We start from the raw sequence: 17,459 nt of genomic DNA on the forward strand, positions 1-17,459 counted from the left end.
TCAAGGGAAGAAAACAGATTCCCCTCTAGAACCTCCAGAAAGCAACACAGCCCTGCCAACCCTTTGATTTTAGTCCAGTAAGACCCATGTTTGTTTTCTAACCCCCAGACGATAAGGTAATAAATCTGTATTGTTTAATAAAAAATTAAGTCAATTGGTAGTGTGCACCTGTAGTCCCAGCTACTTGGGTGGCTGAGGCAGGAGGATCACTTGAGCCTGGGAAGTCAAGGCTGCAGTGAGCTGTGATCACACCACTGCACTCCAGCCTGTGCAAGAGTGAGACCCTGTCTCTTGGAAAAAACCCATAAACAGTAACAACAAAATGTGGTCTTGATTTATCTAGGCTGCCTCTCATAACTAGAGTCAAATCTCTCCCACACTTCAAATTTGTGCTCTGCTCCTCTTTCATTTCTTGTTTATAAATTCCCCTCTTGTCATTGGTTTCTACACCTTTCTTAAAGAAAATACATGGCAATACATGGCTTTTTATTTTTTTGCCATACCCTTGATTTCTAAGGCTCACTTGCTCCTTTTTAAATCTCTCTTCTCACTTCATCCCTGTACTTACCAGATCCAATTTTTCCTTCCTTGCTAGTTCCTCTATCTTCCTAAACTTCTCCCTCCATTTATCTAAAGGATTTACACACATGTGAAGCTCAATCCCAGAGCGAGGTCATCCGTTTTGAGAGAGTCACCTGTCATCTCTTAGGCTATTCCTTAATACAGCTCTTGAAGTCCAGTCTTCCACGGGCACTTCAGTCTCACATTTCCATTCTTAGGACATCTCCACTTTGCTGTGCTGCCCCCACCCAAAACCAATCAGCCTAAAGCCAAACACGTAACCCTAATGTTTTTCCCTACAAGATACTCTTTCCCTTTGTGTATTTTGCTATCATTCTTCCAATTTCTTAGGCAAGAACTCTTCCTTCAATTAATAAAAATATTAAGTCATTCGACAGTACCTGTGAAGCCCTTCATTCCTTTATACAAAGTGATTTGCTGGGCCTTTGGGCCATATAAACATAAATAAAACCCTTTAAGATGTTGATACTCTATTTGGGCAGTCAGATACAAGTAGTTAGAAGTCAGAATCGCTGTGGAAGCGCAGTGGAGGAAGTCACGGACTACCACAGATTCCAGAGCGTCGGAATCAGGGAGAGCTTCAAAGAGAAGCCTGGCATTGGCAAAACCTGGGAAGGTTCATAAGCTTTTCATAGCCAGAGAAACAGTGGAAAGAGCCATTAGGCTGAGCAACCACCTCGGCAACATAAACAGTTTTTAAAAGCTGAGCAGAAAACTTTGGATTATTTTAAAAGAGTGATCTTCAAACATTTTTCTTCATGTGCACTCAAAAAGAATTCTGAACCTTTGTACCTCCTTGTGTATTTTTAAGTTGGTATCTAGAACTATTTTGTCAAAAATTGTTTTAATTTTTCTAGTGGATGGAAGATATTGGTATTTGACAATAAAGCTGTCATATCACTCCTTTAAATGTGCCCATTAGAATGTAAATATTATAGATATTTGATATCCTTTATCAACTATTTTTTAAAATACATGAATAGGCTTTTCTTAAACAACAGTACATTTTACAACATTCCTTGTTTTCCTTGAGCCTATTCCACTTTCCCCACAGAATTATATTTCAATGTAATGTGTTTTTATACTTTAAAGTCTTTTCTTGCTCTACCTTTCATAATTCTTTGCAATAAAAATATGTGTATATCGGCTGGGTATAGTGGCTCGGGCCTGTAATCCAAGCACTTTGGGAGGCCAAGGCAGGCAGACTGCCTGAGCTCAGGAGTTCAAGACCAGCCTGGGCAACATGGCGAAACCCTGTCTCTACTAAAAATACAAAAAAAAAAAAATTAGCTGGGCATGGTGCCACATGCCTGTAGTCCCAGCTACTTAGGAGGTTGAGGCACGAGAACTTTGGAAGCAGAGGTTGCAGTGAGCCGAGATCGTGCCAGTGGACCCCAGCCTGGGTGACAAAAAAAAAAGTGTATGCGTATATTTTTAATTTTCTTGATGGCAACATTTCAAATGTTTAAAATATTCTCCATGATTAATTTATTATAACTATTGTCACTTATTACTTATATAACTATATAGATATTGTTCAGTAAGATAAATATTCTGTAAATCTTTATGCTTGTATAACATAAAAATTAAAATATTATGGAAATACATTATTTAATGAAATTGACTTAAATTTAGTTCATAAATTGGTGAGTGAATATTACTTATTACTCAAATGAGACAGGGTTCAGAAATAATTTTATTCCTTTTTTTAAAATGTAGGAGCCGAGTTGTAAGCAAAAAGAAAAACCTCAGTGATTTATATTTATCTTCAGAGGTTCATTTTAATCCTTCCTCTGTTTATAAATCCATTAAATCCTTCTTCATTATTGTTGAAAGCATGAATTAGAAAGTAAGTTGCAAAAGAAGTGATTTCCAATTCATTAGGGTCATTCATTTCATACCAACACAGTATTTCAAATTTTCCCATTTTGTTCTCCCCATGGAAGAAAGTATTTTTCTCCCCATGGCAAAGCACCCTAGTAATATTTGGAATGTATGACATCCATGCCTTCCTTTTAGAAAACTGGAGAAAAATTATCATGAAAGCAAACTTGGGATGGAAAATTTTCAGACCACAGGATGTTCTTAGACAGATCTGTATTAGAAAAGTATGTGTGGACTGCTAGGATTCATTCATGCATTCATTCATTCAAAGTATAATTATTAAATGCCCAGCATGTTCCACATAGTAGGGATACAAATGTAAACAAAATAGATTTTCTTAAAACCATCTCTGTGCTCACATATCTCATAAAAATCTTTTTGCTCTCCAGGAGTATGCCTTCCTTAGATTGGAGACTGCTTTAGTGGGACAAAGCCTGCAATAAGACCAGGAAATGGGCTTACTGTGAGTTCATGGAGAACCTTTGATAGGTTACCAAGTCAGCTGGATTTTATTATGCCTGGGCAATGATGAATTATTGAAAAGTTTTCAAAAAGAAATTGTTATGATCAGATCAGCGTTTGGGGTTTATGTATTACACAGAAGAAAGTTTAAAGGCAAGAAAAATTTTTAAGTGGGGTGGGGCTGAACATGCCTTAGCATAATGCCTGGTCCCTGGAAGGCACTCAGTAAATATTTGTTGAATGAAATATGTAGCCACAACTGAAGGAACCAGAGGATACAGATTTGCAGGGCATGGCAATAAGAGAATAAAGCATTTCTTACCATCATTCTTTTTTTTGTCTAAAAAACATAGTAACTTGTCTTCCTGGAACAAGATTAAATATATATCTTCTGGATGATCAGGAGTAAGTAGAGAGGAGATAATTATGACAGAAAAGCAGAGAATAATATTGCTAAGTATGCATGGGAAAATGAAAATTTTTGGAAACTGGAGACTCTTTTTAAATCAGAAAGAAATCAATTATTTCTCTAGAGGAAAACGTGCAAAATGTGTGCTTTCTCTTTCAGTGTGTATTGAGATGTTGGTTTATATTTCCGTTGTTTCATCTAATATATACTATATTTCTTCAAATATTTCTTTCCTTGCATTTTATTACATGAATAATTTTTTTTTTTTTTTGAGACGGAGTCTCGCTCTGTCGCCCAGGCTGGAAGGCACAATCTCGGCTCACTGCAAGCTCCGCCTCCTGGGTGCACGCCATTCTCCTGCCTCAGCCTCCAGAGGGAGGCTGTGGCTGGGACTACAGGCGCCTGCCACGAGGCCTGGCTAATTTTTTATATTTTTAGTAGAGACAGGGTTTCACCGTGTTAGCCAGGATGGTCTCAATCTCCTGACCTCGTGATCCACCTGCCTCTGCCTCCCCAAGTGCTGGGTTTACAGGCGTGAGCCACTGCACCCGGCCTACATGAAGAATTTTTATGAAACTGTTTCTATAGGCAAGACATGTTCTGGAGCTCTAAGGAAATCGTACTGTCTTTTGCACGTTCCAAAAATAAAGTGCATAGGTTATGTATATATGTCTAAAATAAGGAAAAAATTATCTATTATAAGAAAAAAATTAATTTAGAAAATTTTCCAAATAGATATTCGGTCAGAAGTTAAATCATTGTGAAAAGTTAGTGTCAAAAGGCTAGGTTTCAAGTAAAAATTTTCCATTTTTTTGTAAATCTCTTTCCACCCTGGTTTCCTTAACTGTGCATTAGAAATCATGCTGACTTGGTCTATTTCCTTCATAGGAGTGTTTTGGGGACTAAATTAACTCCTATAGAAAGCATTTTGAAAATCATTATTTCCCAGCATATTTTTTCAAAGAACACTAGTCTTTTGAGCCCCTTCATAGAAGAGGCAAAAACACATTTTTTCATCAAGAAAATTTGGAAAATCTTGTGTATGTACTGTATCCAGGTCACTCACATCTTAGAAGTAAATATAGCCTTTTACTTATTAACAATTCTGAGACATCCCATAATTGAAAACTTGTTTAATTTTAAGAATATGTTAGTTAAACTCATTTTGCCACAGAACCTTATACAGATGTAAGGTATTACCATTTGACTTTTTGCACATAATATTCTGTCATCTAACCTTGTCCAGTAGACCCTGCATGCTCACTTTCGTTACCATTATCTGGTATATAATACATCTGAAGGATTATTTATCTGCACACATTATTTAACACATCATGGAATATTATGCTTTTTGGTGTGCTGGTATCTAAATATAGAAGCTATACTACAGTAATAGGATTTGTCAAAAATTACACTTAAAATCTAATGCCAAGCCTAGATTGGATTTTTGTGTTACTGTTTCCAGCCAGGTAGATTAACAGGAAATAAAAAGTTTTCCATATGTCTTCATTTCCAGACATTGGATGCCAAGTAGAAGAAAAATCCAGATATTTGCTCCATTTTTCAATTTTTATAAACAATTAAACAGCTTCATGTAGATTCCAGTGTGTTTTTTTTGGTAATAATTCACACTTTTAATATTCTCTTTCTCCTAAACACAAACCCAATAATGGTATGAAGGGAAGGGGGTCATACCTGAAGAACAGGATGTCTGTTAACACTGATTTTTTAGAAATGTATTGCTTAGTCATTAATTTTCTGTTTTTGTGGCCTTTTTTTGCTGGTTCTACAACATTACACTCTTTTAGCCTTGGTTGGGAGTCAGAAGGTGGGTACTGGGATGCATGCATACAAGATCCCTGCTATGTGAGTCTTTCTCGAGTTCTCACTCCCCCCACCCCCTAAAATTACAGTATCGAATTCAAACATATACAAGCATTAATGCCAATGATTCCCCAGTGTATGAGCCCAGATGATGGGCTTAGAGCATCTAGATTTCATTGAGGTTTTATTGTTTGTTTTATTTAAAGAGATATTTTTAAAAGACTTTATTTTTAGAGCAATTTTAATGTCACAGCAAAATTAAGAGGAAGATACCGTGATTTCCCATATACACCTTGCCCCTACACATGTGTACCTTCCCCCGCTATGAATATCCCCCACCACAGTGGTACATTTCTTAGAGTGGATGAACCCAGCTTAACACATCATAATTACCTGAAGTCCATAGTTTACATCGTGGTTTACTCTTGATGTTGAATATTCCATGGGTTTGGACAAATGTGTAATTACATGTATCCATCATATAGTATCATACAGAGTATTTTCCTTGCCTTAAAAATCCTCTGTGCTTCACATATTCAACCATCCTTTAGCCCAGCCCCTGTCAGCCACTGATCTTTCTGCTGTCAGCATAGTTTTCTCTTTGTCTTTTCCAGAATGTCACATAGCTGGAATCACATAGTATGTGGCCTTTTCAGGTTGCTTTCTTTCACTTAGTAATATATATGTAAGTTTCACCCATGGTTTTTCATGATTCGAGAGTCAGCTCTTTTTAGCACTGAATAATATTCCCTGGATGTACCACAGTTTGTTCATTCACCTACTGAAAGACATCTTGGTTGCTTGCAAGTTTTGGCAATTATGAATAAAGCTGTTATAAGTATATCTGCAGGTTTCTGTGTGAACGTAAGTTTTAAACTGCTTTGAGTAAATACCCAGAAGTATGATAGTATATTAAGTACATGTTTGGTTTTGTAGGAAACTACTAAATTGTCTCCCAAAGTTGCTGTACCATTTTATATTCCCACCAGCAATGAATTAAAGTTCTTCTTATTCCACATCCTTGCCAGCATTTGGCCTTGTCGGAGTTCCAGATTTTGGCAATTCTAATAGGTGTGTAATGGTATCTTACTGGTATTTTATTTTGCATTTCCCTGATGACATCTGATATTGAGCAACTTTTCATGTACTTATTTTCCATCTGTATAGCTTCTTTGGTGAGGGGATCTGTTAAGGTTTTTGGCCCATTTTTTAATCTGGCTGTTTGTTTTCTTGTTGTGTTTTAGTAGTTCTTTGTATATTTTAGATAATAGTTCCATATCACAAAGACATTTGCGTCTTTTGCAAATATTTTCTCGCAGTCTGTAGCTTTTTTTCTCATTTTCTTGATAGGTTTTGTTTTTAAAATTTTCCATTCATCTTTTCTGAAGGATGCCTGGTGATGGGTAGAAAATGTCAAATATTTTTATACTATTTCTATGTGGAAAAGTCAAAAAAGGCTAGAAAAAAATGAAACATGATGAGAGAGTATTTATAAGTGTTGCTTTCTGCATACTCCTCTCACCCCTCTACATTTAGCTACTTCTCCTTTTATAGGGAAAAGAGAGGACTCATTATATTTATCATATGTCTGCAGCAATCCTGGATCTAAATCTAGATTGAATCATTTCTAGAATGTATGAAATGAAGAATGACTGCGAGGTGTGTGGATAGGTTTTTGAATATACATGGTTGTTGGCCGGGCATGGTGGCTTATGCCTATAATTTCAGCACTTTGGGAGGCTGAGGCAGACAGATCACTTGAGGCCAGGAGTTCGAGACCAGCCTGGATAACATAGTGAAACCCTGTCTCTACTGAAAATACAAAAAAAAAAAAAAAATAGCTGGGCGTGGTGGTGCTCGCCTGTAGTCCCAGCTACTTGGGAGGCTAAAGTGGAAGAATTCCTTGAGCCTGGGAGGTGGAGCTTGCAGTGAGTAGAGATCACAACACTAGACTCCAGCCTGGCTGACAAGCAAGACTCTGTCTCAAAAAATTAAAAAAATATATATGTGTATATATATATATATGTGTGTGTGTGTGTGTGCGCGCACATACAAATAGATTAGTCCTCAAGTGATTTCTTTTGCTATGCAAACGTTGAATTGATCCTCACCTCTCCCCAACACTTGGGGCCAATTTTGCTTAATAGAATGCACAAGACTACAACTAATTTACGATGAAAAAATTGTAATCATACATTGTGCATTATAAGCTAGCCACCTCAAAGTTGACTCCCTTTCTTGATATGAGGGCACAATATATCTGTTGTCGTTAGCAGTTAATGGAGATGCTTCAACTTACTATTTTTTCTACAAAATTTTGAACTATATTAAACCAGGATAAATCTCTGCTAATTAGTGGCACAACAAAAGTATAATTATACTCTAGTTCCAATGGATGGTATGAGCAAACAGTTCTTAATAGGAATGATCTAAGAATTTCTGAATTCTCAGAGTCCAGTGAGTTACGATCATGACCTCGTTGATATAACGGTCAACCAGTGACACCTGTTCACAAGGGGTAGATTGTTCTATTTGGTCTTGTTGAAGTCATGTCATGTGCATTTATTCCTCTGACAGTACATATTAACATAATTTGTTCTCAGTTAATATCAATGTGAATTTCTAAAACATTGTAGATGAAAATTTTCAAAACATGGTACCCCCAAAAGATGATTAATGAAGAATGAGCCTGTTTTATTTGTAAACTCTTTGCCAACTGAAGATGAAATGGGGACATGTTCATAGGCAATAACCAAATGATCTCTGTTCTCACTTTAGACCAGGAGAACATTCATGTAATGCAACACACAGCGTTTCCCTTAATTGACCTTAGAGTAGAAGCACCTCTGTCATCACTGAGGTCTGAAAACACGGCAAGGTACCCCATGTTGGGAAATAATTATGTTATTATAGTAAAACATCTTCATAAGTAAGTTATATAGTATCCTGAAAATACCTTAGGGTTGGCAACAAGAAAAAGGGGAGAAAAGTAAGCATCCTTGAGAAAAATGTATAATTTGGGCTTCATTTTTTTAATTCTCTGAGAAAAAGCAGCCCACCTTTCCCATTCCCTTTCATTCATCTTTCCCTTATATATCAGCATAAGAATAAAATAAAAGACTTTTATGTTAATATAAAATATTAATGAACTATAATGTTAATATGTAAGTTGGGCAAGATTTTAATACCTGAAAGTTTATTTTTCATTTACTAAATGAGGATAAAGTATGAGTATTCTTTTTTTACTGGTATCCTTTTGTTCTTTAATTTGTATTATTTAAAATGATTACAATTTCCAATAAAATATGAAGCCTTATACGTCTTCACAAATAAAGATACTATCTTCCATTTGAAGATACATCAAAAGAAAAAAAGCAAGGTGTGAAAAAGTAGATGCATCCAAATTGGCAAAATGGATGCATCCAGATTGGCAGATACATGGATGTCTTTATAGTGTTCACTTTACTTTTGAGTATATTTGAATATGTTCCTTTATAAATAATATAACTAATAAATCTTATTACAGTTGTTTGTGAACTCTTTCCCTCGGTTTCAAAGGACAAAGACTTCGTATTCCTGCCCTAGTATTGAGGAATGTGTTAGGCAGACCAAATAGTGGAGTCTTTGTATGGTGTGGTAGGCAGAATGCCCCCCGCAAACACACCCCCACCCTGTTAAAGATGTCTGCACCTTAATCTCTGGCACCAGTAAATATGTTACCTTAGGTGGCAAAAGGAACTTTGTAGGTAGAATTAAAGTTGCAAACCTTAAAATAGGAAGAGTCGTTTGGATTATTCAGGTGTTCTCAATCTAATGACATGAGCCCCTAAAAGCAGAGCACCTTCTCCCGCTGGAGGCAGAAGAGATGAAGTAGTCACAAATATTCGAAGTGTGAGAAGGACTCCACACGCAGTAGCTGGTTAGATATGGGGAGCAACATCATGAGGAATTCAGGCAGCTTCAAGGAGCTGAGAGTGACACTTGGCTCACAGCCAGCAAGGAAACGGGACCTCACCCCTGCAGCCCAAATAACTGGATTCTGTCAACAACCTGAGTGAGCTTGGAAGCGGTTCTCCCTCAGAGCCTCCAGATAAGAGAGCAGCTTGCCAACAACTTGATTTCTGTCTATGAAACCCAGACCAGAGAAAACAGCTGAGCTCACCAGACTTCTGACCTACAGAACTGTGAGATAATAAATTTGTTGTTTAAAAACACACACACAGTAAGGGGAAAGACAGGGATTGACTAACTAGAAGGTGCAAGTCTGTGGCAGTTCATACTTAATCTGACAGAGCCTCCGTTGGGTGAAAGGCTAAAGGAAGTTTTCTTCCTGGCTTACTGTAAAGTTTCAGTTAAACTAAAGGGGGACATTGGGCCCAAATCATTTTTAAATGCCATAAAATTTACCCAGTAGTAATAACTAACCCATACTATGTGCCAGGCACAATTCCAAGTATTTTGTTACATTAAATAATGAGACTTGACTGTTATGAGTTGACACATTATTATCATCCTATTTTACATAAGAATTGGAAGCACCTCAGAGAGTTTAGATAACTCACCTGAAGGCAGAAGCTGGGAAGGGGCAGAGCTGGAATTCAAACTCAGGCCATCTGTCTTCAGAGAACTTGCTCCTGAAATTAAGCTCCAGGTTTCCAGGCTTTCCTTGTAGTCATACCTGTTCTGGGTTAAATAAAAAAATAAGAGGAGTTGAAAGACTTTTTCTAAGTAAGAAGTAAAAGAGGTACAGTGATCATTGTCATCTGAATAGCCCATTTTCAATTCTTTATTCTCATCCTCCGGACAATGATGGAATCATAGTAAGGTTTTCACAATGTAAAGGAGGGTTGGCATGGAGGGAAGGGAATATCCTGACTGTGCTGCTACTTTGCTTATCTCTTGCTGATAACTGTTTCCTGGTGGCTTTTGAGAATGATCTGAATCTAAAGTATCTCCTTATTGAGAGCTAGATATTAAATAAATACAAGTCTCCTAGAGAGTAGGAAAATCACGTTTCTTCCTATCAAAGATGTTGAAATCTTTACAAAAACACTGATCAAAATTGGTGGATTTTGAGGGGGCTGTACCTGAAAAGTGAAAGAGACTGTCTTTATCATATCCTTGGTCCTAGAGAAATCATTGCAACTCATCAGTAGTGGCATCTCTGAGAATCACATCCATATTATTAGTATTTATCAAAAAAGTAATTACTGGCCAGGTGCGGTGGCTCATGACTGTAATCCCAGCACTTTGGGAGGCCGAGGCCAGCAAATCACTTGAGGTCAGGAGTTGTGACCAGCCTGGCTAACATGGTGAAACCCTGTTTCCATGAAAAATACAAAAATTAGCCAGGCATGATGGTGGGCACCTGTAATCCCAGCTACTTGGGAGACTGAGGCAGGATAATCACTTGAACCCAGGAGGGGGAGGCTGTAGTGAACTGAGACTGCACCACTGCACTCCAGCCTGGGCAAGAGAGTGAGAATCTGTCTCCAAAAAAAAAGGAAAAGCAAAAAAAGTCATTACTTATGATCATATTTGTCATCAGACTCCTGAAATTTCCTACTAACAGATTTAAGAGAACTCAATTAAAAAGCCATGTGCTGTATTTTTTTCTGAAGAGAGGCTATCACCGTATATCATATTTGATGTAAAATGTACTATCACTAAATATGTCGAACATGTACTAGCATATCTAAAAGCCATGGAGATCTTAAAGAATATTATTCACTTAATGAAAAGTAAGGAGAAGTAGAGACTCTTCATCTTTCAATCAAATTTAGCAAATGTGTTGAATATTTAGTATGTATCAGGCACTAGACTTATATTGACTGGGAATACAAAATGATAAATTATAGCTCTTATGGAGTTTGTAGTCTTGTAAATAAGACAAATAGGTTCACCAATAACCAAATATGACAGGATAAGTGTTATGAAAGGGGATTATAGCAGAGACTCTGAGAGTAGAGAGACATCCAAGACAGACGGGGAGAGTCAGTGAAAGCTACCTGACAGCTGAATATTCACACCAGATAAATGTTTGTGTTCAGGCTGGAGGGTAGTATGTATGAAAACATAGAAAGGACAGAGTGTGGCTTGTTATAAAAATGGTTTTAAGGTGGCAAAAAGGGTGGATATTTGGGTGAAGAGAAGAAGCTGGAGAAATACTTAAGCAGAGAGAGAAAAAGGAGCTGATTTTGAAGGGTTTCGTATGCCTTACTAAGGGTAGGCACCTTATCCAGAAGTTGGTGGTGATTCGTTTGTGGGCTTGAAGCAAGATGGTAGTATCAGAATCACCTTTGGGAAGATCACAGTGGCAGCCTTTTGAAGAATGGATTGGAGAACAAGACCTAAGGCAAGATCAGTTGGGATGCTGTGGCAGATCCCTATAAAAGAGATGAGGGCTCAAACCAAGGCAGCAGGGGTGAGGATGAAGGTAAGGGGTCAGTGTGAGAGATGAAGGAGGTGGGCTCTATTTGTTCTAGAGACCAGTGGGTTGTTGGAAATGAAGGAGAAGTTAGCATTTAGGATGAACTCAAGGTTTCTGACCTAGGTGATTCACCATTCACCAAGCGAAGAAATACTAGAAGAATAAGTTTGGGTGGAGGGACACTGATGTCATTGTTGGACCTCTTCCATTTAAATGAACATACCCCAAAGACAACTGAATATAAGATTGTGGAATTTAGGAGATCTTATCATATCAATTTGGGTATTATCTTTAACAAGTACTTTTATAATTGTCTGTTCTCTGCAAGATAACTTTTTATTCTCTATCAGGTAAGTATAGTCTGTTTCCCTTTAATAAGGCATTTAAGGATTGTGATTTCTAAGACCTTGACATGAAGCATAAATTATAAGAGACAGTAATTAGAAAATGGATAAGAAGGTGTGCTCTTCTCTTGACCCTGGCAAACTGGCAGGAATGAGAGTCAACAAGGCCACTGCTACAGTACTGTACCTCATGCCCCCCACCCATTCCATTGTTTGATGGAATATTCTTCCTTCTGATTTGCATACCATTTAGAATTTAGATCCTAGGCTCATCACTTTTATATTTAGTTTTTCTATCTCATTATGAACTAAATCAGTTTGTTCTTTGACAGAAAATTAGTCAGAGGTCCCCATATTAAGACTGCACTGCTCCTAAAGACCTACTGCAAAGATAGGTTGAATCTAATTCTCTTCTTTCCTACCTCTCATATGTTTGAGTAGAATAATCCTAAAGGTAGACGGTGGAAACTACATATATGGAATAAATTATAAACTCTAGATTTACAATAAAGCAACAATGTCAGACTTAAAGAATATTAGTACTTAGATACCAATATTAAAGAATATCCTTTAACACAAATCAAAAAATGTAAATGAGAATTACATAAAAACAAAAAAATTAGAATTAGTCAATTCTTTAGTTTCTTGAGATATTACTTTTATAAAAGCTTTTGCCTCTAGTGACTAATTTCCATTGACTATATACACATTTTCTAAGCAACTTGGGTCAGGAGAGTTTTTGTCTTGATCTACAAACGATATTTCCTCCCAGGCATCGAAACAACTTATATTCACCCCATGGATATGTCATCAATCTGTTATGTGTGAATGGACACTATTTTTTCCTGTACTTGGCCAAATGTTTCATTTCCTGAAAATTAAATTTCTTAAATGCAACAAACAGATGGCCAGAGAGTCCTGTAGTAGCTTGCTCTGCCATGAAATTTATCTGCATTTCTGTGGAAAGCCTGAGAAGTTGGGCAGAAATCTTTTTGCACACTACTATGCCATAGTTGATGTTGCAGTCTTCTTGCCATTTTAAAATTATTAATAATTCTGTTACTTTGGACATTAGAAGGAAATGGTTTAAAGGCTATTTCATATTTTATATGACAAATTAAAACTGTTCATGAAAAGTCACATGGACCACCTTGGTTGAACTTATCTTAAAGTTGTACTTAAGGTATTAAAAAAATAATAATTACACATGAAAATGGAGAAATAATAGCTAGAACTATTTTTGTATTTCCAGTCTTCAAATATATTCTCTAGGCTAACGACATATTCTTATCAGTGCAGTATAAGAAGTTTGACTAAATAAGGCATGATCTATGTATTCTGTTTTATTTTCTTTTGTTACTATCAAATATAAAAACAAGTTTGGTCATTTGTTTCAATGCAAGAAAAAATACAGTTCATAAGTAAGTATCTATGATGGCCTTGTCTCAGCCATATACAATAAATGTTAAAATAAACTTGTTGTATATCAACTATTCAGACAAAGCAAAATCACTTCGCTGCTGAGAAGATTTTTCAGCTGTCATTCAATATGTACTTTGGGAAAACTGTAAAGTATAAATATGCTCATAAAAGAGCAAGGGCCAAGTGAAATGAATTTAAACTTTTCTAAGACTTCTTTTTATCAGTTGTGTATACTAAGCCTTGAGTCTGATGTTTTCATTGAATATGTATTTTTAAAAATCTATGTATCTAACCATATTCAAAGCCCTTTATTGGGAAATAACAAAATGTTCCCTTATCCTTTACATCAAGATGCTATTAGAGAACATTTGTAGAGCTCTTCAGAGCTGACAGTGAACATGGCACAAAATAGTTAACAATGAACACTGTCATTAATCTGTCCCTTACTTTTGACTTAGAACATTCTGTGAATACCCCAATTCTGGAAATAAACATGTATGAAAGTTCTACCCTCTGTACAGGGGCACCTCAGGTCATGTTGTGGAGTAGGAAAAAGGAATAAATTGAGTGGAGGACTTTAGTACCTCTAAGAACTCATGTACTGGCGAGGTGCGGTGGCTCAGGCCTGTAATGCCAGCACTTTGGGAGGCCAAGGTGGGCAGATCACCTCAAGTCAGGAGTTAGACACCATCCTGACCAACATGGAGAAACCCCATCTCTACAAAAAATACAGAATTAGCCAGGCGTGGTGGCGCATGCCTGTAATCCCAGCTACCCAGGAGGCTAAGGCAGAAGAATCGCTTGAACCTGGGAGGCAGAGGTTGTGGTGAGCCGAGATTTGCCATTGCACTCCAACATGGGCAATAAGAGTGAAACTCCGTCAAAAAAAAAAAAAAAAAAAGAGGAATACAGGTAGAGGCACATAAGGATTCACCTCATTCAGATAATTTAGGTAGGAGGACTCCCCAGTCATTGCGTCTCTCCCCTCTTCTCCAACTTTCAGAACCTAAGATCAGCAGAAGCAGCAGGCTTTGCAGCTCCAACACCACTCCTGTGATCGCTGCCCTCCCTGGGCCCCCGAGGTCACTCTCCTTTAACCTTTATCTCTTCTTCCTACTAGTTTTTCCTCTGCTTACACACAGAAGACACCTACCCTTCCTGTCTACTTCTGTTGCTCTGCTCCTTTCTGATTCATTGCTTCTGCTTCCCACCCATACTGCAAAGCTTAGCCATTTAAGGAAGCCAGACTCCCCAGAACACTGCTTAAGTGCTTACAGTGATATTAAATAGAAAAATAAAAGAATCAATGAAGAAGATGCTCAAAGAGGAACGTGTACTTTGCACATATCATAGTGGACTTGTCCTAGGAGAATCAGAACTCTAGCAGAACTCATGTAATCCTTAAAGCTCATGCTATGATTATTGATTAAAAGAGAACACCTGAGACCTTTGACACTTCAGAGGCCCGTGGTCTGTGCAGTCAGTGTGGCTTCTCTAACAGAGAAAGGCATGTAAGGAAAAGGAAATGAGACAGCCTGGGACACAAGTTCAAGTAAGAACAATATTATCACATGTTCCACAGTGCCTATCAAACAAGTGTATATGGTCATATTAGTCTCCTCCTTAGCATCTGGCCCTCCCATAATACTCAAAGCCATCTGGCTATCTGCTCTTACTTGCAAGTAATCAGGAAAAGTCAAATAAGAGGGTTGATAATAAGAGCTTTGTGAACCCCAGCTATCTCCATGTGCTTCAGCTCTGACCAGGAGAGAGCAACTCGGGAGGTGAGGTCTATCCGAAGTTGCCAGAATTGACCAGTTAACAGTGTAATGGTTTGAAGAACAATGACTCTAGCCCTTTAGAGGTTAGAGGCTATTGGGTAGATGTGTAGGCATCTGCTCAGATCACATTCATAATAAACTTGCAATTCCATGACTCCATTATGCTGTATGATTTGACCCCAAGGCATCAGAATCAAAGAGACCCATCAGATGCCTGAGGCAGAGATCAAAACAGGCAAAGTAGAAAAAGGACTCTCTAAGAGACGAGCTATCATCATCGGACCTCCTGCTAGCCATAGCCTGGCTCTATATCCAGTTGATGCCAGGCTTTCCTTGCAAATGGGTAGCGAGAGGACAACTACAACAATGTAGACCCACCCACAACCCCTTCTGCTGCTCACCACCCAGCATCCATCTGTGAGGTTTCTGAACAGTGAGCCATTTCAGGTTTTAAATTTCATTTTACATACAATTTTATCACTGAGATTTTTTTTCTAAAATAAAGAAGCATTTAATTTTTTTCTCTCTTCAGCTGTTAGCACATTTAAGTTAGTTCCTGCTTTTTTTGTTTAGGTGGTTTTTGTTCATGATGATTTTTTCTTCTCTTGCTCATTGGGGTAGAAGTGGAACATATAATTATTTTTGTGATGTTAGGATTTGTTGTTGTGCAGAGAAAAAAGATAAAGGTCAAATGATCAAAGGCATTTGTTGATGACCCAGAAGAACGTTCAGATTTAAGCATTATTACAAGAGATCATCTAATGCTAAGCGTAATTTTACTTGACACATGTGGCAATTAATGTGTCAAGCAAAATGCCGCTTACCATTACTAGTCATTACTTTATTGTGGAAATACAGTAGTCCCTTGGTATCTGCGTGGGATTTGTTCCAGAACCACCAACCCAGATATCAAAATCCACGCATACTTACATCCCACATTTGGCTCTGCAGAACTTCCCTGTAGGAAAAGTTGGTCTTCCTTATCCTCAGGTTTTTGGATCCTGCGAACGCTGTATTTTCAATACTCACTTGGTTGTGGATGCAGAACCCACAGATACTGAGGGCCAACTGTACTTATCGAAAAATACCCACATGTAAGTGGACCCACGCAGTTCAAATTTGTGTTTCTCAAGGATTAGCTATATTTATTGTGTGCTTGAAAACAAAGCAGGTAGGATGGTATTGTAGACAAAGCACAGACTCACTTTATTTTTTTTTGCTGATTTTATGATCTTCACTTAGTATAAGAGTTTCTGTCAAAAACTGCAGCCTCTAGTACCAGCAGCAAAGCATTTCTAAAAGGTTTTGACTAAGGTACTTAATCAGTGCATGGCCCGATGCATTGCATGTATAAATTTCATCTTTACTACATTAGATTTCTACCAATTGTATAGAAACAGCCTAGTATGCTTAGTTAGGACAATATGTTTAATATTGGGGATGATCCTAAGAAATTCTAGATTTCTCAATATGGTATTCTAATTAAAACCTAATTAGCAATTCCCTGTGCTAGAACTTGGATTTTTTCACATAGAAATAATTTCACTATGCATAGAAAGTAAAGATGTATTTTTTGGAGACATTAGAATTTCAAAAATATAAGGCAGCACATGTGGAATGTAGAGGTGTTAAAAATCTTAAGTGTGGGTTTCTCTATAGCTCTAAGCTTGAACAGTTTTGTATAATCAGCGAGCTTGCCAAACAGTATCAAAAAACTCATTTTCTTCAAGTGCTTTATTTATCTTTAATAGAACCTTCATCACCCTGGTGTTGTAAATTTGGAGTGTATGTTTGAGACGCCTGAAAGAGTGTTTGTTGTTATGGAAAAACTCCATGGAGACATGCTGGAAATGATCTTGTCAAGTGAAAAGGGCAGGTTGCCAGAGCACATAACGAAGTTTTTAATTACTCAGGTAAGAAATCAATTAGAGACAGAAAAAATACAATATTTAATATCAAATGTTATCACTGTTTACAGCTTTCTAGCCTTGTTGTTTAGTCCCTACCTCCAAACTACACTAGAAAAGATTGTAGTGGCTTTATTGTATTATGTGATTTATATCTGTATTAATCAGAGTCCACAGTGTACCAAATTAGTAACATGTTTGCAGGTCCATGTATTCAAACTTTTCATGAAAATTTAAAATGTACATTGGTTTAGTTTTGGTTCTTTGAGAATATTTAAGAATGGGTGTCCCTGTTAGATGTAGGTCTTTTATCTACATCTGTCTTGGCTGCTGTATGAATACCATCATATGGTAATTTTTTCATTGAAATTTCTTTAGAAACCTATGTTAATCTAGCTCATTTCAGTGTCTTTA

At 37.3% G+C, this 17,459-nt stretch overlaps 1 protein-coding gene across 5 annotated transcripts in view; it reads left to right on the forward strand.

The window, feature by feature from the left end:
* PRKD1 (protein kinase D1) overlaps positions 1–17,459 on the forward strand; it is a 637,423-nt gene that overhangs the window by 596,984 nt on the left and 22,980 nt on the right. For all 5 annotated transcript variants that reach the window (XM_063609299.1, XM_063609300.1, XM_063609298.1 and 2 more), the window contains one exon: positions 16,890–17,051. In XM_063609299.1, coding sequence (XP_063465369.1) covers positions 16,890–17,051 — 162 coding nt within the window. The remainder of the gene's footprint in view (positions 1–16,889; positions 17,052–17,459) is intronic.

This window comes from Symphalangus syndactylus, chromosome 9 (genome assembly GCF_028878055.3).
Source record: "Symphalangus syndactylus isolate Jambi chromosome 9, NHGRI_mSymSyn1-v2.1_pri, whole genome shotgun sequence".
NCBI classification, from domain to species: Eukaryota; Metazoa; Chordata; class Mammalia; order Primates; family Hylobatidae; genus Symphalangus; species Symphalangus syndactylus.